A 21,971-nucleotide genomic window follows, 5' to 3' on the forward strand; every position below is an offset into this window, starting at 1 on the left:
GTGCTGCCTTGCGCCAGTGATCATCCATCAATAAAACGGTTGTCTCCAGGATTGGATGTATACGCATGCCTTTCTGGCGATTTAATGCCTTAGGGTTGTTCATTATGTTTAGTGACTCTAGCCATAGGCGGTGGCGAAAGTGTCGCGCGTGGTCCACTATCTCAAAGTCGCGCTTGGGGTCAAGATCGTGGTTGGTAGCCCAAAAATGTTCTGCAAGCGCGGACTGGTCAGTTTCGGCAAGCCGGATTGCTCTGTCGTGTTCCGTGAGGCGATCCTGGAGACGTCTCGATGTCTCACCTACGTAGCAACTGTTACAGGCCCTACAGGTGATACGGTACACTACATTGCTGCGTAAGACAGGTGTGACAGGGGTCTTCACACTGGAGACAAGTGAACGTAGGTTCCTACCTGGTAATTGTACACATTTTATGTTGTAACTTCTCAGGATCTTCGAGATACGTCCTGACACTCCTGGATAGTACGGAATGTAGGCGGATGATATGCCGACTTGCTTCGGAGGTCTTGGGTTGGAAGTAAGCTCTTGTGCCTGTAACAAGCATCTGTTTAGTACACGGGATGGATAACCGCATCTGGTTAAGTCCGCCTTCACACGGGAGATCTCGTTACGTCTAATTGTGTCGGTGCTGGAATGGCTCCAGGCCCTGGAGAACAGGGTGCGGGCAGTGCTATTGAGATGGCTTGGAGCGTGGCCGGACCCGTAGTTGGTGAATTGACCGCACCACATGGGTTTGCGGTATACTGAGGTCTCTAGATGTGGGCCTACGCGATGCACTAGCACGTCCAGAAACGGGAGCGAACCGTCCACCTCTGATTCTACGGTAAACTTGATGAAATTGGATAGAGAGTTGAGGTATTCTAGTAGTACCGTTTCAGAACCACGTGGTATTATGGTAAAAATATCGTCGACATATCTACACCACGTTGTAATAGGTGTAGGTGGGTTCTGGTGTATCTGCTTCTCCAGATCTTCCATGGCGATGTTAGCTACTACGGAACTGACAGGGGCACCCATAGCAGTGCCATGTACTTGTTTGTAGAGTGAGTCTTCAAAGGTGAAGATGCTGCTAGAGAGGCATAGGTTGAGGGCGGTACAGATGTCATCAGTGGATAGTGACGTCCTGGATTGGAGGCTTAAGTCGCTCTCAAGGAGCCTTCTGGCGCAGTGCACGGCCTGTTGGACGGGAATCGAGGTGAATAAAGAAACCACGTCAAATGATGCCATGACAGAGTTATCAGGGATTGAAATGTCCTTAATGGTGTTAATGAATTCACTGCTGTTTTTAACGGTGTGAGATGTATTACCTATAAGAGGCGAGAGGAGGCTCGCGATGTGTTTGGACAGTTCATACGTTGGGGCACTGCAGCAAGACACTATAGGTCTGAGAGGAATACCCGGTTTATGGATCTTTGGTAATCCGTAGAATTGTGGTAGTTGACAGCCAGTACCACGCAGAAGATGGTGAGTCGCGGTCGGGATCTTCTTATCTTTAAGCCATGCGTGGACAAGTTTATTAACATTTGCTTCCAGACGTTTCAAGACTTTAACGGGAGGATCAGGTAGAGGTTCATATACGTTAGGATCGAGTAATAGGGCCAAGGCTTTCTCTCGGTAGGCTGATCGGTCCAGCACAACAGTCCGGCGCCCTTTATCCGCAGGAAGTACAACGATGGAGTTGTCTTTTCTTATAGATGACAGGGCGGCACGTTGGCGGTGGTTGAGGTTTGAGCACGTTTTTCGAGTGTTGCGGAGGACTGCGGCAGTCTTGAATCGGATCTCGTTGGCAGTTTCTTCGGGAAGGTTGGTAATACTGGCTTCTATGCCCATAGCGAGCTGTGTGATGGGAGGTTTCGATGGTATAACGGCGAATTTCATACCGTTTGATAAAACACTCAGCTGCTCGTTGGACAGTTGTTTGTTACTTAGATTCAAGACGAAAGAAGTCGTGTCGTCTGAACGAGTGTTCGTCTTTAAGGAGTTAGTTTCTATGCTCAAGTTTATGAACTTGCGCTGTTGGCGTAAACGGTAGGTATCCGAGGTCTGACTAGCCCGATGGCAGATGGTATGTATAAGGTTTGTAAATACAATAGGCGAGACCTTACCTTGTATATGTTGTAACAGTCTGGACTTGTTGTAGTCAGCGTTCCTGATTTCATGGTGGAGATGGGATATCCATAAATTTAACGTGCGCAGGCTGAAGTTAAAGCAGGCACGATCCATATGAGAGTTGTGGAACGGGGCTTTGTATCGGAACCCTTTAGGTATAATTCGATTGCTTTTGCATCTGTGGGCGAAGCGTAAATGTTGCCTGTAGCGAGCTATTGAGAGGAAGCATTTTTTGCAACTGTGCACAATCGTTGTAGGTATTATGGCCATAAAGTGATCGAATAGTGACAAATGGGCCTGGAGTACTGGGGTCCATAGTTTAACAGATATTTATTTAAAGTATACCCAGTAAAATAAAATAAAATAAAATATTTCCAGAAGCTTTCGGAACTCGTGTCCCTTTCTCAACTGACAGAATTTTTTTTTTTTTAAATACATTACAAGCAAACTGTGGCACGTTACTCATTCGTCATTGTTGTAGCACGGACGTGTGCTGCCTTGCGCCAGTGATCATCCATCAATAAAACGGTTGTCTCCAGGATTGGATGTATACGCATGCCTTTCTGGCGATTTAATGCCTTAGGGTTGTTCATTATGTTTAGTGACTCTAGCCATAGGCGGTGGCGAAAGTGTCGCGCGTGGTCCACTATCTCAAAGTCGCGCTTGGGGTCAAGATCGTGGTTGGTAGCCCAAAAATGTTCTGCAAGCGCGGACTGGTCAGTTTCGGCAAGCCGGATTGCTCTGTCGTGTTCCGTGAGGCGATCCTGGAGACGTCTCGATGTCTCACCTACGTAGCAACTGTTACAGGCCCTACAGGTGATACGGTACACTACATTGCTGCGTAAGACAGGTGTGACAGGGGTCTTCACACTGGAGACAAGTGAACGTAGGTTCCTACCTGGTAATTGTACACATTTTATGTTGTAACTTCTCAGGATCTTCGAGATACGTCCTGACACTCCTGGATAGTACGGAATGTAGGCGGATGATATGCCGACTTGCTTCGGAGGTCTTGGGTTGGAAGTAAGCTCTTGTGCCTGTAACAAGCATCTGTTTAGTACATGGGATGGATAACCGCATCTGGTTAAGTCCGCCTTCACACGGGAGATCTCGTTACGTCTAATTGTGTCGGTGCTGGAATGGCTCCAGGCCCTGGAGAACAGGGTGCGGGCAGTGCTATTGAGATGGCTTGGAGCGTGGCCGGACCCGTAGTTGGTGAATTGACCGCACCACATGGGTTTGCGGTATACTGAGGTCTCTAGATGTGGGCCTACGCGATGCACTAGCACGTCCAGAAACGGGAGCGAACCGTCCACCTCTGATTCTACGGTAAACTTGATGAAATTGGATAGAGAGTTGAGGTATTCTAGTAGTACCGTTTCAGAACCACGTGGTATTATGGTAAAAATATCGTCGACATATCTACACCACGTTGTAATAGGTGTAGGTGGGTTCTGGTGTATCTGCTTCTCCAGATCTTCCATGGCGATGTTAGCTACTACGGAACTGACAGGGGCACCCATAGCAGTGCCATGTACTTGTTTGTAGAGTGAGTCTTCAAAGGTGAAGATGCTGCTAGAGAGGCATAGGTTGAGGGCGGTACAGATGTCATCAGTGGATAGTGACGTCCTGGATTGGAGGCTTAAGTCGCTCTCAAGGAGCCTTCTGGCGCAGTGCACGGCCTGTTGGACGGGAATCGAGGTGAATAAAGAAACCACGTCAAATGATGCCATGACAGAGTTATCAGGGATTGAAATGTCCTTAATGGTGTTAATGAATTCACTGCTGTTTTTAACGGTGTGAGATGTATTACCTATAAGAGGCGAGAGGAGGCTCGCGATGTGTTTGGACAGTTCATACGTTGGGGCACTGCAGCAAGACACTATAGGTCTGAGAGGAATACCCGGTTTATGGATCTTTGGTAATCCGTAGAATTGTGGTAGTTGACAGCCAGTACCACGCAGAAGATGGTGAGTCGCGGTCGGGATCTTCTTATCTTTAAGCCATGCGTGGACAAGTTTATTAACATTTGCTTCCAGACGTTTCAAGACTTTAACGGGAGGATCAGGTAGAGGTTCATATACGTTAGGATCGAGTAATAGGGCCAAGGCTTTCTCTCGGTAGGCTGATCGGTCCAGCACAACAGTCCGGCGCCCTTTATCCGCAGGAAGTACAACGATGGAGTTGTCTTTTCTTATAGATGACAGGGCGGCACGTTGGCGGTGGTTGAGGTTTGAGCACGTTTTTCGAGTGTTGCGGAGGACTGCGGCAGTCTTGAATCGGATCTCGTTGGCAGTTTCTTCGGGAAGGTTGGTAATACTGGCTTCTATGCCCATAGCGAGCTGTGTGATGGGAGGTTTCGATGGTATAACGGCGAATTTCATACCGTTTGATAAAACACTCAGCTGCTCGTTGGACAGTTGTTTGTTACTTAGATTCAAGACGAAAGAAGTCGTGTCGTCTGAACGAGTGTTCGTCTTTAAGGAGTTAGTTTCTATGCTCAAGTTTATGAACTTGCGCTGTTGGCGTAAACGGTAGGTATCCGAGGTCTGACTAGCCCGATGGCAGATGGTATGTATAAGGTTTGTAAATACAATAGGCGAGACCTTACCTTGTATATGTTGTAACAGTCTGGACTTGTTGTAGTCAGCGTTCCTGATTTCATGGTGGAGATGGGATATCCATAAATTTAACGTGCGCAGGCTGAAGTTAAAGCAGGCACGATCCATATGAGAGTTGTGGAACGGGGCTTTGTATCGGAACCCTTTAGGTATAATTCGATTGCTTTTGCATCTGTGGGCGAAGCGTAAATGTTGCCTGTAGCGAGCTATTGAGAGGAAGCATTTTTTGCAACTGTGCACAATCGTTGTAGGTATTATGGCCATAAAGTGATCGAATAGTGACAAATGGGCCTGGAGTACTGGGGTCCATAGTTTAACAGATATTTATTTAAAGTATACCCAGTAAAATAAAATAAAATAAAATATTTCCAGAAGCTTTCGGAACTCGTGTCCCTTTCTCAACTGACAGAATTTTTTTAAATACATTACAAGCAAACTGTGGCACGTTACTCATTCGTCATTGTTGTAGCACGGACGTGTGCTGCCTTGCGCCAGTGATCATCCATCAATAAAACGGTTGTCTCCAGGATTGGATGTATACGCATGCCTTTCTGGCGATTTAATGCCTTAGGGTTGTTCATTATGTTTAGTGACTCTAGCCATAGGCGGTGGCGAAAGTGTCGCGCGTGGTCCACTATCTCAAAGTCGCGCTTGGGGTCAAGATCGTGGTTGGTAGCCCAAAAATGTTCTGCAAGCGCGGACTGGTCAGTTTCGGCAAGCCGGATTGCTCTGTCGTGTTCCGTGAGGCGATCCTGGAGACGTCTCGATGTCTCACCTACGTAGCAACTGTTACAGGCCCTACAGGTGATACGGTACACTACATTGCTGCGTAAGACAGGTGTGACAGGGGTCTTCACACTGGAGACAAGTGAACGTAGGTTCCTACCTGGTAATTGTACACATTTTATGTTGTAACTTCTCAGGATCTTCGAGATACGTCCTGACACTCCTGGATAGTACGGAATGTAGGCGGATGATATGCCGACTTGCTTCGGAGGTCTTGGGTTGGAAGTAAGCTCTTGTGCCTGTAACAAGCATCTGTTTAGTACATGGGATGGATAACCGCATCTGGTTAAGTCCGCCTTCACACGGGAGATCTCGTTACGTCTAATTGTGTCGGTGCTGGAATGGCTCCAGGCCCTGGAGAACAGGGTGCGGGCAGTGCTATTGAGATGGCTTGGAGCGTGGCCGGACCCGTAGTTGGTGAATTGACCGCACCACATGGGTTTGCGGTATACTGAGGTCTCTAGATGTGGGCCTACGCGATGCACTAGCACGTCCAGAAACGGGAGCGAACCGTCCACCTCTGATTCTACGGTAAACCTACACCTATTACAACGTGGTGTAGATATGTCGACGATATTTTTACCATAATACCACGTGGTTCTGAAACGGTACTACTAGAATACCTCAACTCTCTATCCAATTTCATCAAGTTTACCGTAGAATCAGAGGTGGACGGTTCGCTCCCGTTTCTGGACGTGCTAGTGCATCGCGTAGGCCCACATCTAGAGACCTCAGTATACCGCAAACCCATGTGGTGCGGTCAATTCACCAACTACGGGTCCGGCCACGCTCCAAGCCATCTCAATAGCACTGCCCGCACCCTGTTCTCCAGGGCCTGGAGCCATTCCAGCACCGACACAATTAGACGTAACGAGATCTCCCGTGTGAAGGCGGACTTAACCAGATGCGGTTATCCATCCCATGTACTAAACAGATGCTTGTTACAGGCACAAGAGCTTACTTCCAACCCAAGACCTCCGAAGCAAGTCGGCATATCATCCGCCTACATTCCGTACTATCCAGGAGTGTCAGGACGTATCTCGAAGATCCTGAGAAGTTACAACATAAAATGTGTACAATTACCAGGTAGGAACCTACGTTCACTTGTCTCCAGTGTGAAGACCCCTGTCACACCTGTCTTACGCAGCAATGTAGTGTACCGTATCACCTGTAGGGCCTGTAACAGTTGCTACGTAGGTGAGACATCGAGACGTCTCCAGGATCGCCTCACGGAACACGACAGAGCAATCCGGCTTGCCGAAACTGACCAGTCCGCGCTTGCAGAACATTTTTGGGCTACCAACCACGATCTTGACCCCAAGCGCGACTTTGAGATAGTGGACCACGCGCGACACTTTCGCCACCGCCTATGGCTAGAGTCACTAAACATAATGAACAACCCTAAGGCATTAAATCGCCAGAAAGGCATGCGTATACATCCAATCCTGGAGACAACCGTTTTATTGATGGATGATCACTGGCGCAAGGCAGCACACGTCCGTGCTACAACAATGACGAATGAGTAACGTGCCACAGTTTGCTTGTAATGTATTTAAAAAAATTCTGTCAGTTGAGAAAGGGACACGAGTTCCGAAAGCTTCTGGAAATATTTTATTTTATTTTATTTTACTGGGTATACTTTAAATAAATATCTGTTAAACTATGGACCCCAGTACTCCAGGCCCATTTGTCACTATTCGATCACTTTATGGCCATAATACCTACAACGATTGTGCACAGTTGCAAAAAATGCTTCCTCTCAATAGCTCGCTACAGGCAACATTTACGCTTCGCCCACAGATGCAAAAGCAATCGAATTATACCTAAAGGGTTCCGATACAAAGCCCCGTTCCACAACTCTCATATGGATCGTGCCTGCTTTAACTTCAGCCTGCGCACGTTAAATTTATGGATATCCCATCTCCACCATGAAATCAGGAACGCTGACTACAACAAGTCCAGACTGTTACAACATATACAAGGTAAGGTCTCGCCTATTGTATTTACAAACCTTATACATACCATCTGCCATCGGGCTAGTCAGACCTCGGATACCTACCGTTTACGCCAACAGCGCAAGTTCATAAACTTGAGCATAGAAACTAACTCCTTAAAGACGAACACTCGTTCAGACGACACGACTTCTTTCGTCTTGAATCTAAGTAACAAACAACTGTCCAACGAGCAGCTGAGTGTTTATCAAACGGTATGAAATTCGCCGTTATACCATCGAAACCTCCCATCACACAGCTCGCTATGGGCATAGAAGCCAGTATTACCAACCTTCCCGAAGAAACTGCCAACGAGATCCGATTCAAGACTGCCGCAGTCCTCCGCAACACTCGAAAAACGTGCTCAAACCTCAACCACCGCCAACGTGCCGCCCTGTCATCTATAAGAAAAGACAACTCCATCGTTGTACTTCCTGCGGATAAAGGGCGCCGGACTGTTGTGCTGGACCGATCAGCCTACCGAGAGAAAGCCTTGGCCCTATTACTCGATCCTAACGTATATGAACCTCTACCTGATCCTCCCGTTAAAGTCTTGAAAACGTCTGGAAGCAAATGTTAATAAACTTGTCCACGCATGGCTTAAAGATAAGAAGATCCCGACCGCGACTCACCATCTTCTGCGTGGTACTGGCTGTCAACTACCACAATTCTACGGATTACCAAAGATCCATAAACCGGGTATTCCTCTCAGACCTATAGTGTCTTGCTGCAGTGCCCCAACGTATGAACTGTCCAAACACATCGCGAGCCTCCTCTCGCCTCTTATAGGTAATACATCTCACACCGTTAAAAACAGCAGTGAATTCATTAACACCATTAAGGACATTTCAATCCCTGATAACTCTGTCATGGCATCATTTGACGTGGTTTCTTTATTCACCTCGATTCCCGTCCAACAGGCCGTGCACTGCGCCAGAAGGCTCCTTGAGAGCGACTTAAGCCTCCAATCCAGGACGTCACTATCCACTGATGACATCTGTACCGCCCTCAACCTATGCCTCTCTAGCAGCATCTTCACCTTTGAAGACTCACTCTACAAACAAGTACATGGCACTGCTATGGGTGCCCCTGTCAGTTCCGTAGTAGCTAACATCGCCATGGAAGATCTGGAGAAGCAGATACACCAGAACCCACCTACACCTATTACAACGTGGTGTAGATATGTCGACGATATTTTTACCATAATACCACGTGGTTCTGAAACGGTACTACTAGAATACCTCAACTCTCTATCCAATTTCATCAAGTTTACCGTAGAATCAGAGGTGGACGGTTCGCTCCCGTTTCTGGACGTGCTAGTGCATCGCGTAGGCCCACATCTAGAGACCTCAGTATACCGCAAACCCATGTGGTGCGGTCAATTCACCAACTACGGGTCCGGCCACGCTCCAAGCCATCTCAATAGCACTGCCCGCACCCTGTTCTCCAGGGCCTGGAGCCATTCCAGCACCGACACAATTAGACGTAACGAGATCTCCCGTGTGAAGGCGGACTTAACCAGATGCGGTTATCCATCCCGTGTACTAAACAGATGCTTGTTACAGGCACAAGAGCTTACTTCCAACCCAAGACCTCCGAAGCAAGTCGGCATATCATCCGCCTACATTCCGTACTATCCAGGAGTGTCAGGACGTATCTCGAAGATCCTGAGAAGTTACAACATAAAATGTGTACAATTACCAGGTAGGAACCTACGTTCACTTGTCTCCAGTGTGAAGACCCCTGTCACACCTGTCTTACGCAGCAATGTAGTGTACCGTATCACCTGTAGGGCCTGTAACAGTTGCTACGTAGGTGAGACATCGAGACGTCTCCAGGATCGCCTCACGGAACACGACAGAGCAATCCGGCTTGCCGAAACTGACCAGTCCGCGCTTGCAGAACATTTTTGGGCTACCAACCACGATCTTGACCCCAAGCGCGACTTTGAGATAGTGGACCACGCGCGACACTTTCGCCACCGCCTATGGCTAGAGTCACTAAACATAATGAACAACCCTAAGGCATTAAATCGCCAGAAAGGCATGCGTATACATCCAATCCTGGAGACAACCGTTTTATTGATGGATGATCACTGGCGCAAGGCAGCACACGTCCGTGCTACAACAATGACGAATGAGTAACGTGCCACAGTTTGCTTGTAATGTATTTAAAAAAAAAATTCTGTCAGTTGAGAAAGGGACACGAGTTCCGAAAGCTTCTGGAAATATTTTATTTTATTTTATTTTACTGGGTATACTTTAAATAAATATCTGTTAAACTATGGACCCCAGTACTCCAGGCCCATTTGTCACTATTCGATCACTTTATGGCCATAATACCTACAACGATTGTGCACAGTTGCAAAAATGCTTCCTCTCAATAGCTCGCTACAGGCAACATTTACGCTTCGCCCACAGATGCAAAAGCAATCGAATTATACCTAAAGGGTTCCGATACAAAGCCCCGTTCCACAACTCTCATATGGATCGTGCCTGCTTTAACTTCAGCCTGCGCACGTTAAATTTATGGATATCCCATCTCCACCATGAAATCAGGAACGCTGACTACAACAAGTCCAGACTGTTACAACATATACAAGGTAAGGTCTCGCCTATTGTATTTACAAACCTTATACATACCATCTGCCATCGGGCTAGTCAGACCTCGGATACCTACCGTTTACGCCAACAGCGCAAGTTCATAAACTTGAGCATAGAAACTAACTCCTTAAAGACGAACACTCGTTCAGACGACACGACTTCTTTCGTCTTGAATCTAAGTAACAAACAACTGTCCAACGAGCAGCTGAGTGTTTTATCAAACGGTATGAAATTCGCCGTTATACCATCGAAACCTCCCATCACACAGCTCGCTATGGGCATAGAAGCCAGTATTACCAACCTTCCCGAAGAAACTGCCAACGAGATCCGATTCAAGACTGCCGCAGTCCTCCGCAACACTCGAAAAACGTGCTCAAACCTCAACCACCGCCAACGTGCCGCCCTGTCATCTATAAGAAAAGACAACTCCATCGTTGTACTTCCTGCGGATAAAGGGCGCCGGACTGTTGTGCTGGACCGATCAGCCTACCGAGAGAAAGCCTTGGCCCTATTACTCGATCCTAACGTATATGAACCTCTACCTGATCCTCCCGTTAAAGTCTTGAAACGTCTGGAAGCAAATGTTAATAAACTTGTCCACGCATGGCTTAAAGATAAGAAGATCCCGACCGCGACTCACCATCTTCTGCGTGGTACTGGCTGTCAACTACCACAATTCTACGGATTACCAAAGATCCATAAACCGGGTATTCCTCTCAGACCTATAGTGTCTTGCTGCAGTGCCCCAACGTATGAACTGTCCAAACACATCGCGAGCCTCCTCTCGCCTCTTATAGGTAATACATCTCACACCGTTAAAAACAGCAGTGAATTCATTAACACCATTAAGGACATTTCAATCCCTGATAACTCTGTCATGGCATCATTTGACGTGGTTTCTTTATTCACCTCGATTCCCGTCCAACAGGCCGTGCACTGCGCCAGAAGGCTCCTTGAGAGCGACTTAAGCCTCCAATCCAGGACGTCACTATCCACTGATGACATCTGTACCGCCCTCAACCTATGCCTCTCTAGCAGCATCTTCACCTTTGAAGACTCACTCTACAAACAAGTACATGGCACTGCTATGGGTGCCCCTGTCAGTTCCGTAGTAGCTAACATCGCCATGGAAGATCTGGAGAAGCAGATACACCAGAACCCACCTACACCTATTACAACGTGGTGTAGATATGTCGACGATATTTTTACCATAATACCACGTGGTTCTGAAACGGTACTACTAGAATACCTCAACTCTCTATCCAATTTCATCAAGTTTACCGTAGAATCAGAGGTGGACGGTTCGCTCCCGTTTCTGGACGTGCTAGTGCATCGCGTAGGCCCACATCTAGAGACCTCAGTATACCGCAAACCCATGTGGTGCGGTCAATTCACCAACTACGGGTCCGGCCACGCTCCAAGCCATCTCAATAGCACTGCCCGCACCCTGTTCTCCAGGGCCTGGAGCCATTCCAGCACCGACACAATTAGACGTAACGAGATCTCCCGTGTGAAGGCGGACTTAACCAGATGCGGTTATCCATCCCGTGTACTAAACAGATGCTTGTTACAGGCACAAGAGCTTACTTCCAACCCAAGACCTCCGAAGCAAGTCGGCATATCATCCGCCTACATTCCGTACTATCCAGGAGTGTCAGGACGTATCTCGAAGATCCTGAGAAGTTACAACATAAAATGTGTACAATTACCAGGTAGGAACCTACGTTCACTTGTCTCCAGTGTGAAGACCCCTGTCACACCTGTCTTACGCAGCAATGTAGTGTACCGTATCACCTGTAGGGCCTGTAACAGTTGCTACGTAGGTGAGACATCGAGACGTCTCCAGGATCGCCTCACGGAACACGACAGAGCAATCCGGCTTGCCGAAACTGACCAGTCCGCGCTTGCAGAACATTTTTGGGCTACCAACCACGATCTTGACCCCAAGCGCGACTTTGAGATAGTGGACCACGCGCGACACTTTCGCCACCGCCTATGGCTAGAGTCACTAAACATAATGAACAACCCTAAGGCATTAAATCGCCAGAAAGGCATGCGTATACATCCAATCCTGGAGACAACCGTTTTATTGATGGATGATCACTGGCGCAAGGCAGCACACGTCCGTGCTACAACAATGACGAATGAGTAACGTGCCACAGTTTGCTTGTAATGTATTTAAAAAAATTCTGTCAGTTGAGAAAGGGACACGAGTTCCGAAAGCTTCTGGAAATATTTTATTTTATTTTATTTTACTGGGTATACTTTAAATAAATATCTGTTAAGCTCTTGGGTTGTGTGGCACTATGGTAACTAATAATCTGACAAGCCAAATGGCTATTTTTCTGATTGGGCAGAAGCACCCAATAATCATCAGTCTAGCTAGTGCATTATTGTATAATTGATTAAAAATAGTGCAGTATATCTCCACAACTTTTTTCTCATAATTCACACAATTTCTTTAAATATAAAACTAGTGCAGCATTATATAACAGTTCTCACAATCACCTTATTTTTATTTCCTCTAGACTTGAAAACAGTATCCACAAGGATTTCGTCATCATTAAAACTGACCTCTAAATTTTGGAATGTTTTCAGTAAAATTTTCTTTCCAGCTTGTTTCAATGAACTCGATCATTTTTTTTTTGCCTTTAAAATTTACATGGAACTCAGTGTTTAATATCTTCTTAGAATTAAAAATTAATCTTTTTATAATAAAAAAGGGAGTGTCTCACAGATGCCATGCAAGCATCTTTATTAAATTGAAGGTAAGTGACAGAAGGTTAAATACCTCTTCGATTTCTCTTTATTAAATTCCATTAGGTGTTTAAAGTAATCAACACTTTTAGATGATAATTTAGCATGCCTCATTGAAAAATGTTGTAATTGATCAGGAACCAAAGGCTGCTTTCAGCACCATCCCACAAAAATCTTATCTCCAAATATTTTTTAATATAACTTTCAGATTTATTAGCTTAGCTTTCTTTTGTAGTTCCACAGACTCAGAAGAAAATGCTTCAATATCTATTTCAGCTATATTGACTGTAGTGCTACTATTTACATTACTTTTATCATTCTATATATATAAAAAATGATAAACTTATTCATATTTTACAATAAACTTATACACTGTTTCATTTATAAAACAGTACAAATAAAAGCTACTTGCTCACTTCACAGTATATGAACACAGTGAAGTGAACCATGTGTAATAGTGGACAAGTACTTTGGCAAATGGGCATTAATGCAACCAAATTAAAACTGCCTTACCAATAAAACTAATGAATGGGTGGGGTTGAAACAGCACCTGCATGTTCATGAGCCACACAGACTGCTTTTTGTTAGCACTCAATATTATTTAGCAGATATTAAAATAATAGATATCATTAATGATTTTTTTTGAAATCAGTGACAACAAAGGCTGATGTTTAAGACATGCTGATCTACATCCATTCCATTATTTCTCCAGGGGTGTTAATTTTTCTGCTCACTTCTTACATTTTTCATTATCCTTCTTGGCCTCTGCACTGACCTTTTCAATAAAATAAATACAGTATCCATTTCTAAAATTTCAACAGCACTGCATTAACAAACAGATGTATTGCATATCATGAGAGTTTGAAATTTGGCATGCTCATCTAGTGATAAATAGAAGCTATAAGAACTAACAGAAACTGCAATTCAATACCAAATTCAAATGAATTCATTTTGGTGTTACTCATTTTTGGAATTTTTAATATTGATATCATTAAAAAATATATACATTACACTGGGTGGCCACTCTATTAGGTACACTTACCCAAAAATTAGTAGCCCCCCAAGCCTTCAAAACACCTTTGTTCGATGTGGCATGCACTCAATGAAGTGGTGAAAGTGTGCCACAAGGATGCCAATCCATTATACTGGTTGGCCCTTTCCTATAGCTGTTGCATATTGGATGGCTGTAAATCTATACTCCAAATAGGTAATTCCACCTCATCCTACATCCTAAATTAGAGAGATCTGGTGAAGGCAGACACCCCAGTGGGCTGAATTCACTTGTATGTTCTGTAACTAGTTCTGTACAATTCCAGCCTTGTGACATGGTGCATTATCCTGTTGGAAAAATCCATTTGCAGATGGATACACTACTGCCAAAAAAGGGTGTGATGTTATTCCATCTGGATCCAATGTGAACCACAAAAATACCCTCCACACCACTGCAACTACCACAGGTTGCTACTGTTGAAACCTGGCAAGGTGGGCCTATGGACCAGTGCTGTTTTGACATATTCTATCCATCAGCATGAAACAACACGAACTGGGGTGTTCATCAGACCAGGCATTGTTTTTCCAACCCCCCCCCCCCCTTTTTTTTTTACCAGTGCTGCAATTCCTGAGCCTACTGTTACCCATACTTTGTTTTTTGCTGACAGGAGTGGAATCTGGTTTGGTTGTTAGTTGCAACAAACCATGTATGACAAAGTATAATGAGCTGTGCATTCTGAAATGCCTCTTTGGTTGTTGTACTGGATAGTTATTTGACTGACTGCAGCCTCTCTGTTACTCTGCAAATGTCTTGTCAGCCTCCTTTGGATTCTAGCATTAGCAAACTGTTTCTGACCATGGAATCAACTTTGGCTGGATATTATTTATTATTGGGCCAATCTCAATACCCCCGAGACACTGCTGTATGTGAAAACCCCAGCAGAGTTGCAGTTTCTGAGATAATCATACCAGTCAATGTGGTGCAGACTACCATGGCACATTCAATCATTTAAATGACTTCCCCATTGTTGCCCTGAATTCCACACATACAGCATCCTTATATATCTGCCACCTCTTTTAGAATGCACATTACAAACACATTATTTCATTACTAAAGGAGTTCTCCAATTCACAAAAAGGGTAATTGTACTTAATGTATATGTTAATATAAATATCATGATCAACTTTGCCTAACTGTATAAATGCAACTGCTATCCAAGTTTAAAACAAATTTTTTCCCATAATAAACAAAGGATACTAAAATTAGCTGATGAAGATGAGGATGCAACTCCTTCAGGTCCACCTGGATCATCTGTATCATTTCTAGGGAAATGGTTAAAGAAATTTATTCGTTCAAGCTAATATACTTAAAACAAAATGAAACCAATACTCATCCTACAAGTGAAAAATAATAAAAGTTTATTTGACCAAAAATTCAGTTTGTCTCCACACTGTGCGCAGGTATATATTCAGGTGAAATATTTTAATTTCAGAATATGTCTCATTTTTAAAAATTCATATTAGAAAGAATATATATAAAATGTGTGATCAAAAAGTTTGGGGGAATAAATGAATATCTGGCAAATGGAGGTTTATCAGCTATCAAATGGATCCCCTTCAAATACTCTCCTTGGCATCGATTCCAATGCTTCTGCAACTTCTGAAAGCATTTCTAATAGACTTCTTTTTTATAAAATAATTTCTAATAGTTCCTGTGTTGTGCTCTGAATAAATTTCTCACTCACTGCAAATCTGCAGTCTTTACAAAGGGGGGGGGGAACTAAGCTTGTATCATGAGATGCAGCATTGTCACAATACAAGCACCAATTCCCCGAAATCCACTTTTCTGGCCATTTTCTTTAAATAGCATCATACAATCACCATAGAACTGCCTTGCAGTTTTCCTGATTCACTGTTTAACCATGTTGGACATATTCACAAGGAAAGATACTCAAGTCAAAAAATATGATTGATCTTTGCAAAGGCACCTCCGTAGCCGGGTGGGCAGGAGCAGCAGTGCATAGCACACACTTCTTGATTAGACCAGGGTTAAAGCCTGTGACCACCAAATACGGAGGATGCGGAAAGGTCAGGGAATGACCACCGCATATCCCCGGAGCAATATGGCCTTAGTTGCTAATGCTCCTAAAAATCAAATAACAACAACTGATCTTCGCATTTGATCGAGATTGCCTTGGAAAAGACAAACTTCACTTATACGACTGGGCCTTTGTTTCAGGGTCATAGCTATACACCCATGATACATCACCAGTAACAATGGAAGAAACAATGTGCAAGCCAGCACACATTGTTTCACACATATTTTGGCAGGATCTTCATCACATTGAAACAAATACCAATTTCACTAGCAATTTTGTGTATAGTTAAACATCAGTCAGTCCTGATCAGGTCATGAACAAGAGCAATTGAATTATTGGTTTTTAAAAGTTGAACAGAAGCCACAGTGACAATCCTCTTCGACACACAAGCAGCTCTCTTTAAACTTTGTGAGAAAAGTCTTCTAAATGTCATATTACAACATGTTCAGTGACTGTTTAATAGATAAGTATTGTATAGGATGAAAGGGAAAGAAGTGATGAGGTTTATTAGGTCACAGATTCTTGTTTAGGGATAGTAAACCTCTCATCCCCAATGCAGGCTTCACGATTGTGAGGATTTTGGACACTGCTGGATACAGAACTACAGTCTGCTTGTCTTATACTAAATAGAGTTGCGATGTCAATAATTAATCCCTCCATACAATGATCCTAGGTCTGCCATGCACAGGCATCGCACTGTGTTAAAAAGTAGATCTTAAGGTCACAGGTGAGGGTGAAATTATTGACCAAAGAAGTTCTTCAAACAAAAAAAAAAAGGTTTAAGATAAAGGAAACTGCAATATAACACACACAAAGGAATCAAACCCATATGCTGGTTTGTATATATATGGATAAATATATTTTAAGTTGTTGATTATAAGGAAGGAAAACTATCCTTGATAAAACATTTAATAAGTATACATACATTGCTAGAGTAAATATGTCAAGAGTACGTGGGATTCACATATTTGTCTTTATCTATATGCACAGGCATATGTGGTGTATACAAATAACACATTTAAACTTGCTGATTATATAGTCAGATGTAAATGACATCCTTAATACACACACAAAGCTTCAAAAAAATATATTTTTGCCATGCCATTAATAAGGATTAGAACTGCATACCATTATGGCTAAACTACACGAAGAACAATAGCAACTCATTTAACACTGCTGGAAATATTCAGAGAGTGGCTTCAGATATTAGCTGCATTATGAATAAAGGTTTCTTAAAACTATGAAGTAACATTTAAAGGCAACTACAATAATAAAGAGGAAGCTAAGCTTACTGTTAGAGCAAGTTCTGCCATTTCTGTCTGATTTCTACAGCAAGGATTGTCAGCAGCAACCTGACTGCTATGAGATGTGTTGAACTAGGTTTCTCCCTGCTATTCTTATAAAGTGGGTGAATGTATATATATAGTATTGTACATTTGTTGATTTTAAGCTGTTCTGTTTCTAAAATGAGCTACTCCTATAATAAGTTAGTATAAACCTTGCATGTAACAATGTAACATCATTCAGAGAAAATGGAAGTAATTAATAAGGATATAGCAGTTCCATTCTTTGAGGACATAATGACATTTATTGATATGAGTTAGATCCAGTGCTATATTCTGTTTGCTTAAAGTTCTTGGAAAATTTTGCGCATGGAGAATAATTATCAGAAGGGATTCTCTGAGAGCAAGAGCATATATATTTATGTATTACAAAAAGTTGTCAGTTAAACGAAAAATAGTGTAACAGCTGGTAACTGTCAGATACAGAAGGGGAATTTACCGAATTACCGAAGTGACTGTCAAATACTGCTTTAGATTTCATAGAATTAGGGGATAAGGAGAAAGATTAAGTGTTATATAGTTCAGCATAGGGATGCTACGAAGCTAGTAACCCATGCTGCTGGGAGAGTGAGTCATAATCCCTCATTGGAAATAGTCAGTGCATCCTGTATTGGTTGAATGGATTGCTACTTCCTACTACTGCGTCACTCTTATGCATATTGCTTACTAGATAATTTAATTTTTGTATTAAAATGATTAGAGGGTTTTGAGTTCATTAATAAAAAATAAAATGAATAAGCAGGAAAAGAAAAAAAGGGAGGTGCACATTAGGTGCAGCAATATCCCTCCCCCTTGTCAAGGGTACCTTTTTCACTCAGGGAGAGTGAAAAAGCTGCTAATTTCTCTCTCTCTCTCTCTAGCACTATGTAGTTAAAAGATTAACAAACTCTGAACTTACTCAAATAGAAACTTAGTATCCAAAAGAATTATCTAAAGAGAGTCACAGCACTTAGGTGATATAATGAACAATCAGCACATTTATTGATATTTCGACTATCTCAATTACCTATACTAATTATTTTGAGATTTATAACTATTACAGAATACATAGCAGTAATATAAACAATATCTTCCTGTAAAATATCTAGGTTATTTAGTAAGCATTACTTTTGGAGTGAAAAAAACAAAATAATTTACACAAAGTGTAGATTTGTTGAAACAAATTTTATGAGCAGTTTATTGTTGGCATCATCTTACTTCTCCATCTATCCCCATCCTTTTTGGCAGTTGAGAAGGAACAGTTGCTCTCAGAAATTTTGGGATACCACAGGTAAAACAAAATTAAGGCACAGTTATTAATTCTTATCATAATGAACACACAAAGAAACAATAGAAATTTATCTTATTTTTAAAATTTGGGCTTGGGGTGGGGGGGGAACAAAAAAACAGCTTTTTTTTTTTTTTTTTTTAATTAAGAGAGAGCAAGCACCAAAAAAAAGGGGGAAAAAGTTTTGGAAAGTGCCTAGGAGCAGTAGATTATACATGTTACAGTAAGCTTCACAAGGTTGAATATTTTCAATAAACAAGGCAAATTAATTAGAGAACAAACATGGGGAGAGAGCAATTATGTTCCTTCTAAGGTTTCAGCCTCACGTGATTCTTGCTTAACAAATTTACATCAGCGGCCAGGGCACACAGTCTTATATTTCTTATGCATCATATAGTTAGATATATTAATATGCTGCTATAAGTTCATGTTTCCTTACATTAAATAAGATGATAAACACAACAAATATCGAACAAAGAAAAAAAAAAAATAGCCATGGGGTGAGCTAACATAACATCATTTTTAGTAAGGGTAAGCACATATCATTCACCTAGCACTAAATGGGAGATCTATAAGTTGTTCATGAAACATAAAAGATTCGACTCGTTGATCCTCATAATTTTTGTCCAGGACTCTAGAAAACCACAGCACTCAACTGTCATCGTGATATCACTATGAAACTGTCTTCTGGTTGAATATTCTCTCTGAATATCTCATCTGAGGTTCCTCTCCAGTTTCAGTACAAATCCATACAATATAAGTTCCTCTTCTGTTGGTGTTGGATAGTTTCTTTGAATGTTCCCCACAATTTTAGATTTTTAGTGTAAAAGATGTAGTTGCCACAGTAAGTTGTCTGGGTATTTAACAATGTAAGATGATAGAACAGTGCACTTGAAGTAACTATCTTCTCTTGTGTGCTAGGAACTAGATTATATTGTGGGAAAAATTCTTCCTTCCATTAAACTTTGACAATCGAGGACAACATTTTCATGAATAGCCTAATATCTGAATATAATAAAGAATAGCCTAATATCTGAATATAATAAAGAATAGCCTAGTATCTCTCCTTTTCAGCAAGAATCTGAAGTATTGTTCAGATACAATCTAGGTTTACATTTAACATGAATATTGACTGAAATTATCTGTGGGTTTGCTATTGTGGTTTATAATACATGATAACAATTTGCTATCCATAGAGGGCTTAGCAATGTTATGTCATTTCCTATTTCAAGGTTTCTGTTCCACCATAATCATGCAGGGGTCAGATTCCCTCGACTCTACAAACAACTTTTATGTCTTCCTCAGTTATTTATATAAGGCTTGATGATGGTCAAATAGATAGCAAGGCAAGAATGAACACATCAGCTGGTTTTGAGAAGCAGTGGGTGCCATTTTCATAGGACACCACGCAATAATATAATCCTTCATCCTTCCCACTGGCTCCAAAAACAATTAAGCTAGAAGGTTCAGAAACTTGTTTAGGCAACAAAAATTTTTTGCCAAGAAGTACTGTTGCATCTTTTGGTTGTCAATAAAATACACTTGCTGTTGCAAGACCTGCCTTAATCTATATGAAGAATAAGACAAATTAAAGTGTTACTGGGTTTCTCCATTTCATGAGTTCAGCTGGTGGTTCCTTTTCTGCAACCTAATTTAGGCAAAAATATTCAATTGAATTTTTCTGATGTAGGGTAAGATAAGAAAGACAATTTGCTGGCAACATTGATTTAAGGTAGCTAAAAATAAAAACTATATATATATATATATATATATTTTTTAAATGCTTTGTTAGATCAGCAGTTCAATGAATTCTCTCTCTCTCTCTCTCTCTCTCTCTCTCTCTCTCTCTCTCTCTCTCTCTCTCTCTCTCTCTTTCTTTTATTAACTTAATTCTTCGCTGTTCAGTTCTCCTTCCAAATTGCTGTCACTGTCAAGACAACTACACACTCTCTTAGGGGAAGAATATGATGGGGTAAGTAAAAAGGGGGATTGGAATAGGGGCTCAAGAGTTCTAGTTCACAAATAAGGATTCCAAATTATTACTCAATATATATTCATAATATCCTCTTTCTTCTTGGGATAGGTTAAGGCAGTGGTTTTCAAACTTTTTTTAATAACGGCACCCCTAAGTAATTTATTTTGTTTTGTGGCATTCAATTCAATTTTCTGCCTGTTAGATTTGATTCTCTCTCTCTCTCTCTCTCTCTCTCTCTCTCTCTCTCTCTCTCTCTCTCTATATATATATATATATATATATATATATATATATTTATAATTATTGATAAAAAGTAAAGAAAGAAAGTTAAAACGACAATAACTGTAACTAATATGTAAATATTTATGAGTCAATGCAGTTGCAAGCAATCATGCAATACACCCATAATGTCTATAATATTAAGGATAATATAAAGAACCATTAGAATAAGCAAATCAATCCAATAATAATACCATCAGGGACCTAAGAAAACGCAAAAAAAAAAAAAAAAAATATATATATATATATATATTATCGCTTTTTACCGATAATATATATATATATATATATATATATATTATCGCTTTTTACCGACAATCTAGATGACTTCAACTGGGGCCAACCACCCAGAATGAAGGCAAAAAACGACAAGAGGTTCTCTGTTTCTGTGATGATCAATATATGCTAAGTAATTTAAATTTAAACCAAATATAAACCAGAATAGGCCGAATGAAAATCGAATATAAATAAATCGAAAGATGATAATAAAAGTTAAGAAAATTTAGAAATATTAGAAACAAAGGTAAGAAATATAAGTAAAATATAAATGTAAGCATATATTAATCATCGTTGACCCGACAGAGAACGTAATTTAATGATTAAAATAAGATTATATATATATAAAAAATATTAAAAAGATATATATGTTATATGATAGTTATTACAATAATATAATTATAAAAATTACTTTTCATAATGCAAATTATTTCTGCAGGGAGCAACTATTAATGATGTCACCAACAGATTGTCAGATTTAAAGGGGGGTAAAGAGAATATTATTATTATTATTCATGTGGGGACTAATGACATTAAATGTACATGATCTGATGATTTGTTGGAAAAATACAGGACCATGCTGAGGAAATGACGCGAGCTAGACCACAATGTCTATGTGGCTGCAATTCTGCCCATACACGATAGGAGGGATTATATGTTAAAAGCCTTGTGGATTAACTCAAGACTTGGACTCCGCAAGGCTTTTTTTTTGGGGGGGGGGGAATTTCTATCAGCATGGCCCACACTTGTAGGTAGAAGAAATTTGTTTTGTAGAGACGGGATACGTTTAAACAAAGGTGGTGCAAAAGTTTTTGCCAGTATTATTGAGGATATCTTAAAGGTTCAGGGGAAACTGCTA

General features: G+C 41.7%; 1 protein-coding gene across 1 annotated transcript in view; it reads right to left on the reverse strand.

Annotated features, from left to right (window-relative positions):
- LOC150077230 (coiled-coil domain-containing protein 43-like) overlaps nt 1–21,971 on the reverse strand; it is a 131,561-nt gene that overhangs the window by 6,010 nt on the left and 103,580 nt on the right. Inside the window, 1 exon segment of the mRNA XM_090386984.1 lies at nt 15,132–15,196. Within this exon segment, the coding sequence (XP_090243110.1) occupies nt 15,132–15,196 (65 nt within the window).

This window comes from Mastigoproctus giganteus, chromosome 12 (genome assembly GCF_048544385.1).
Source record: "Mastigoproctus giganteus isolate SK-2022 chromosome 12, ASM4854438v1, whole genome shotgun sequence".
NCBI classification, from domain to species: domain Eukaryota; kingdom Metazoa; phylum Arthropoda; class Arachnida; order Uropygi; family Thelyphonidae; genus Mastigoproctus; species Mastigoproctus giganteus.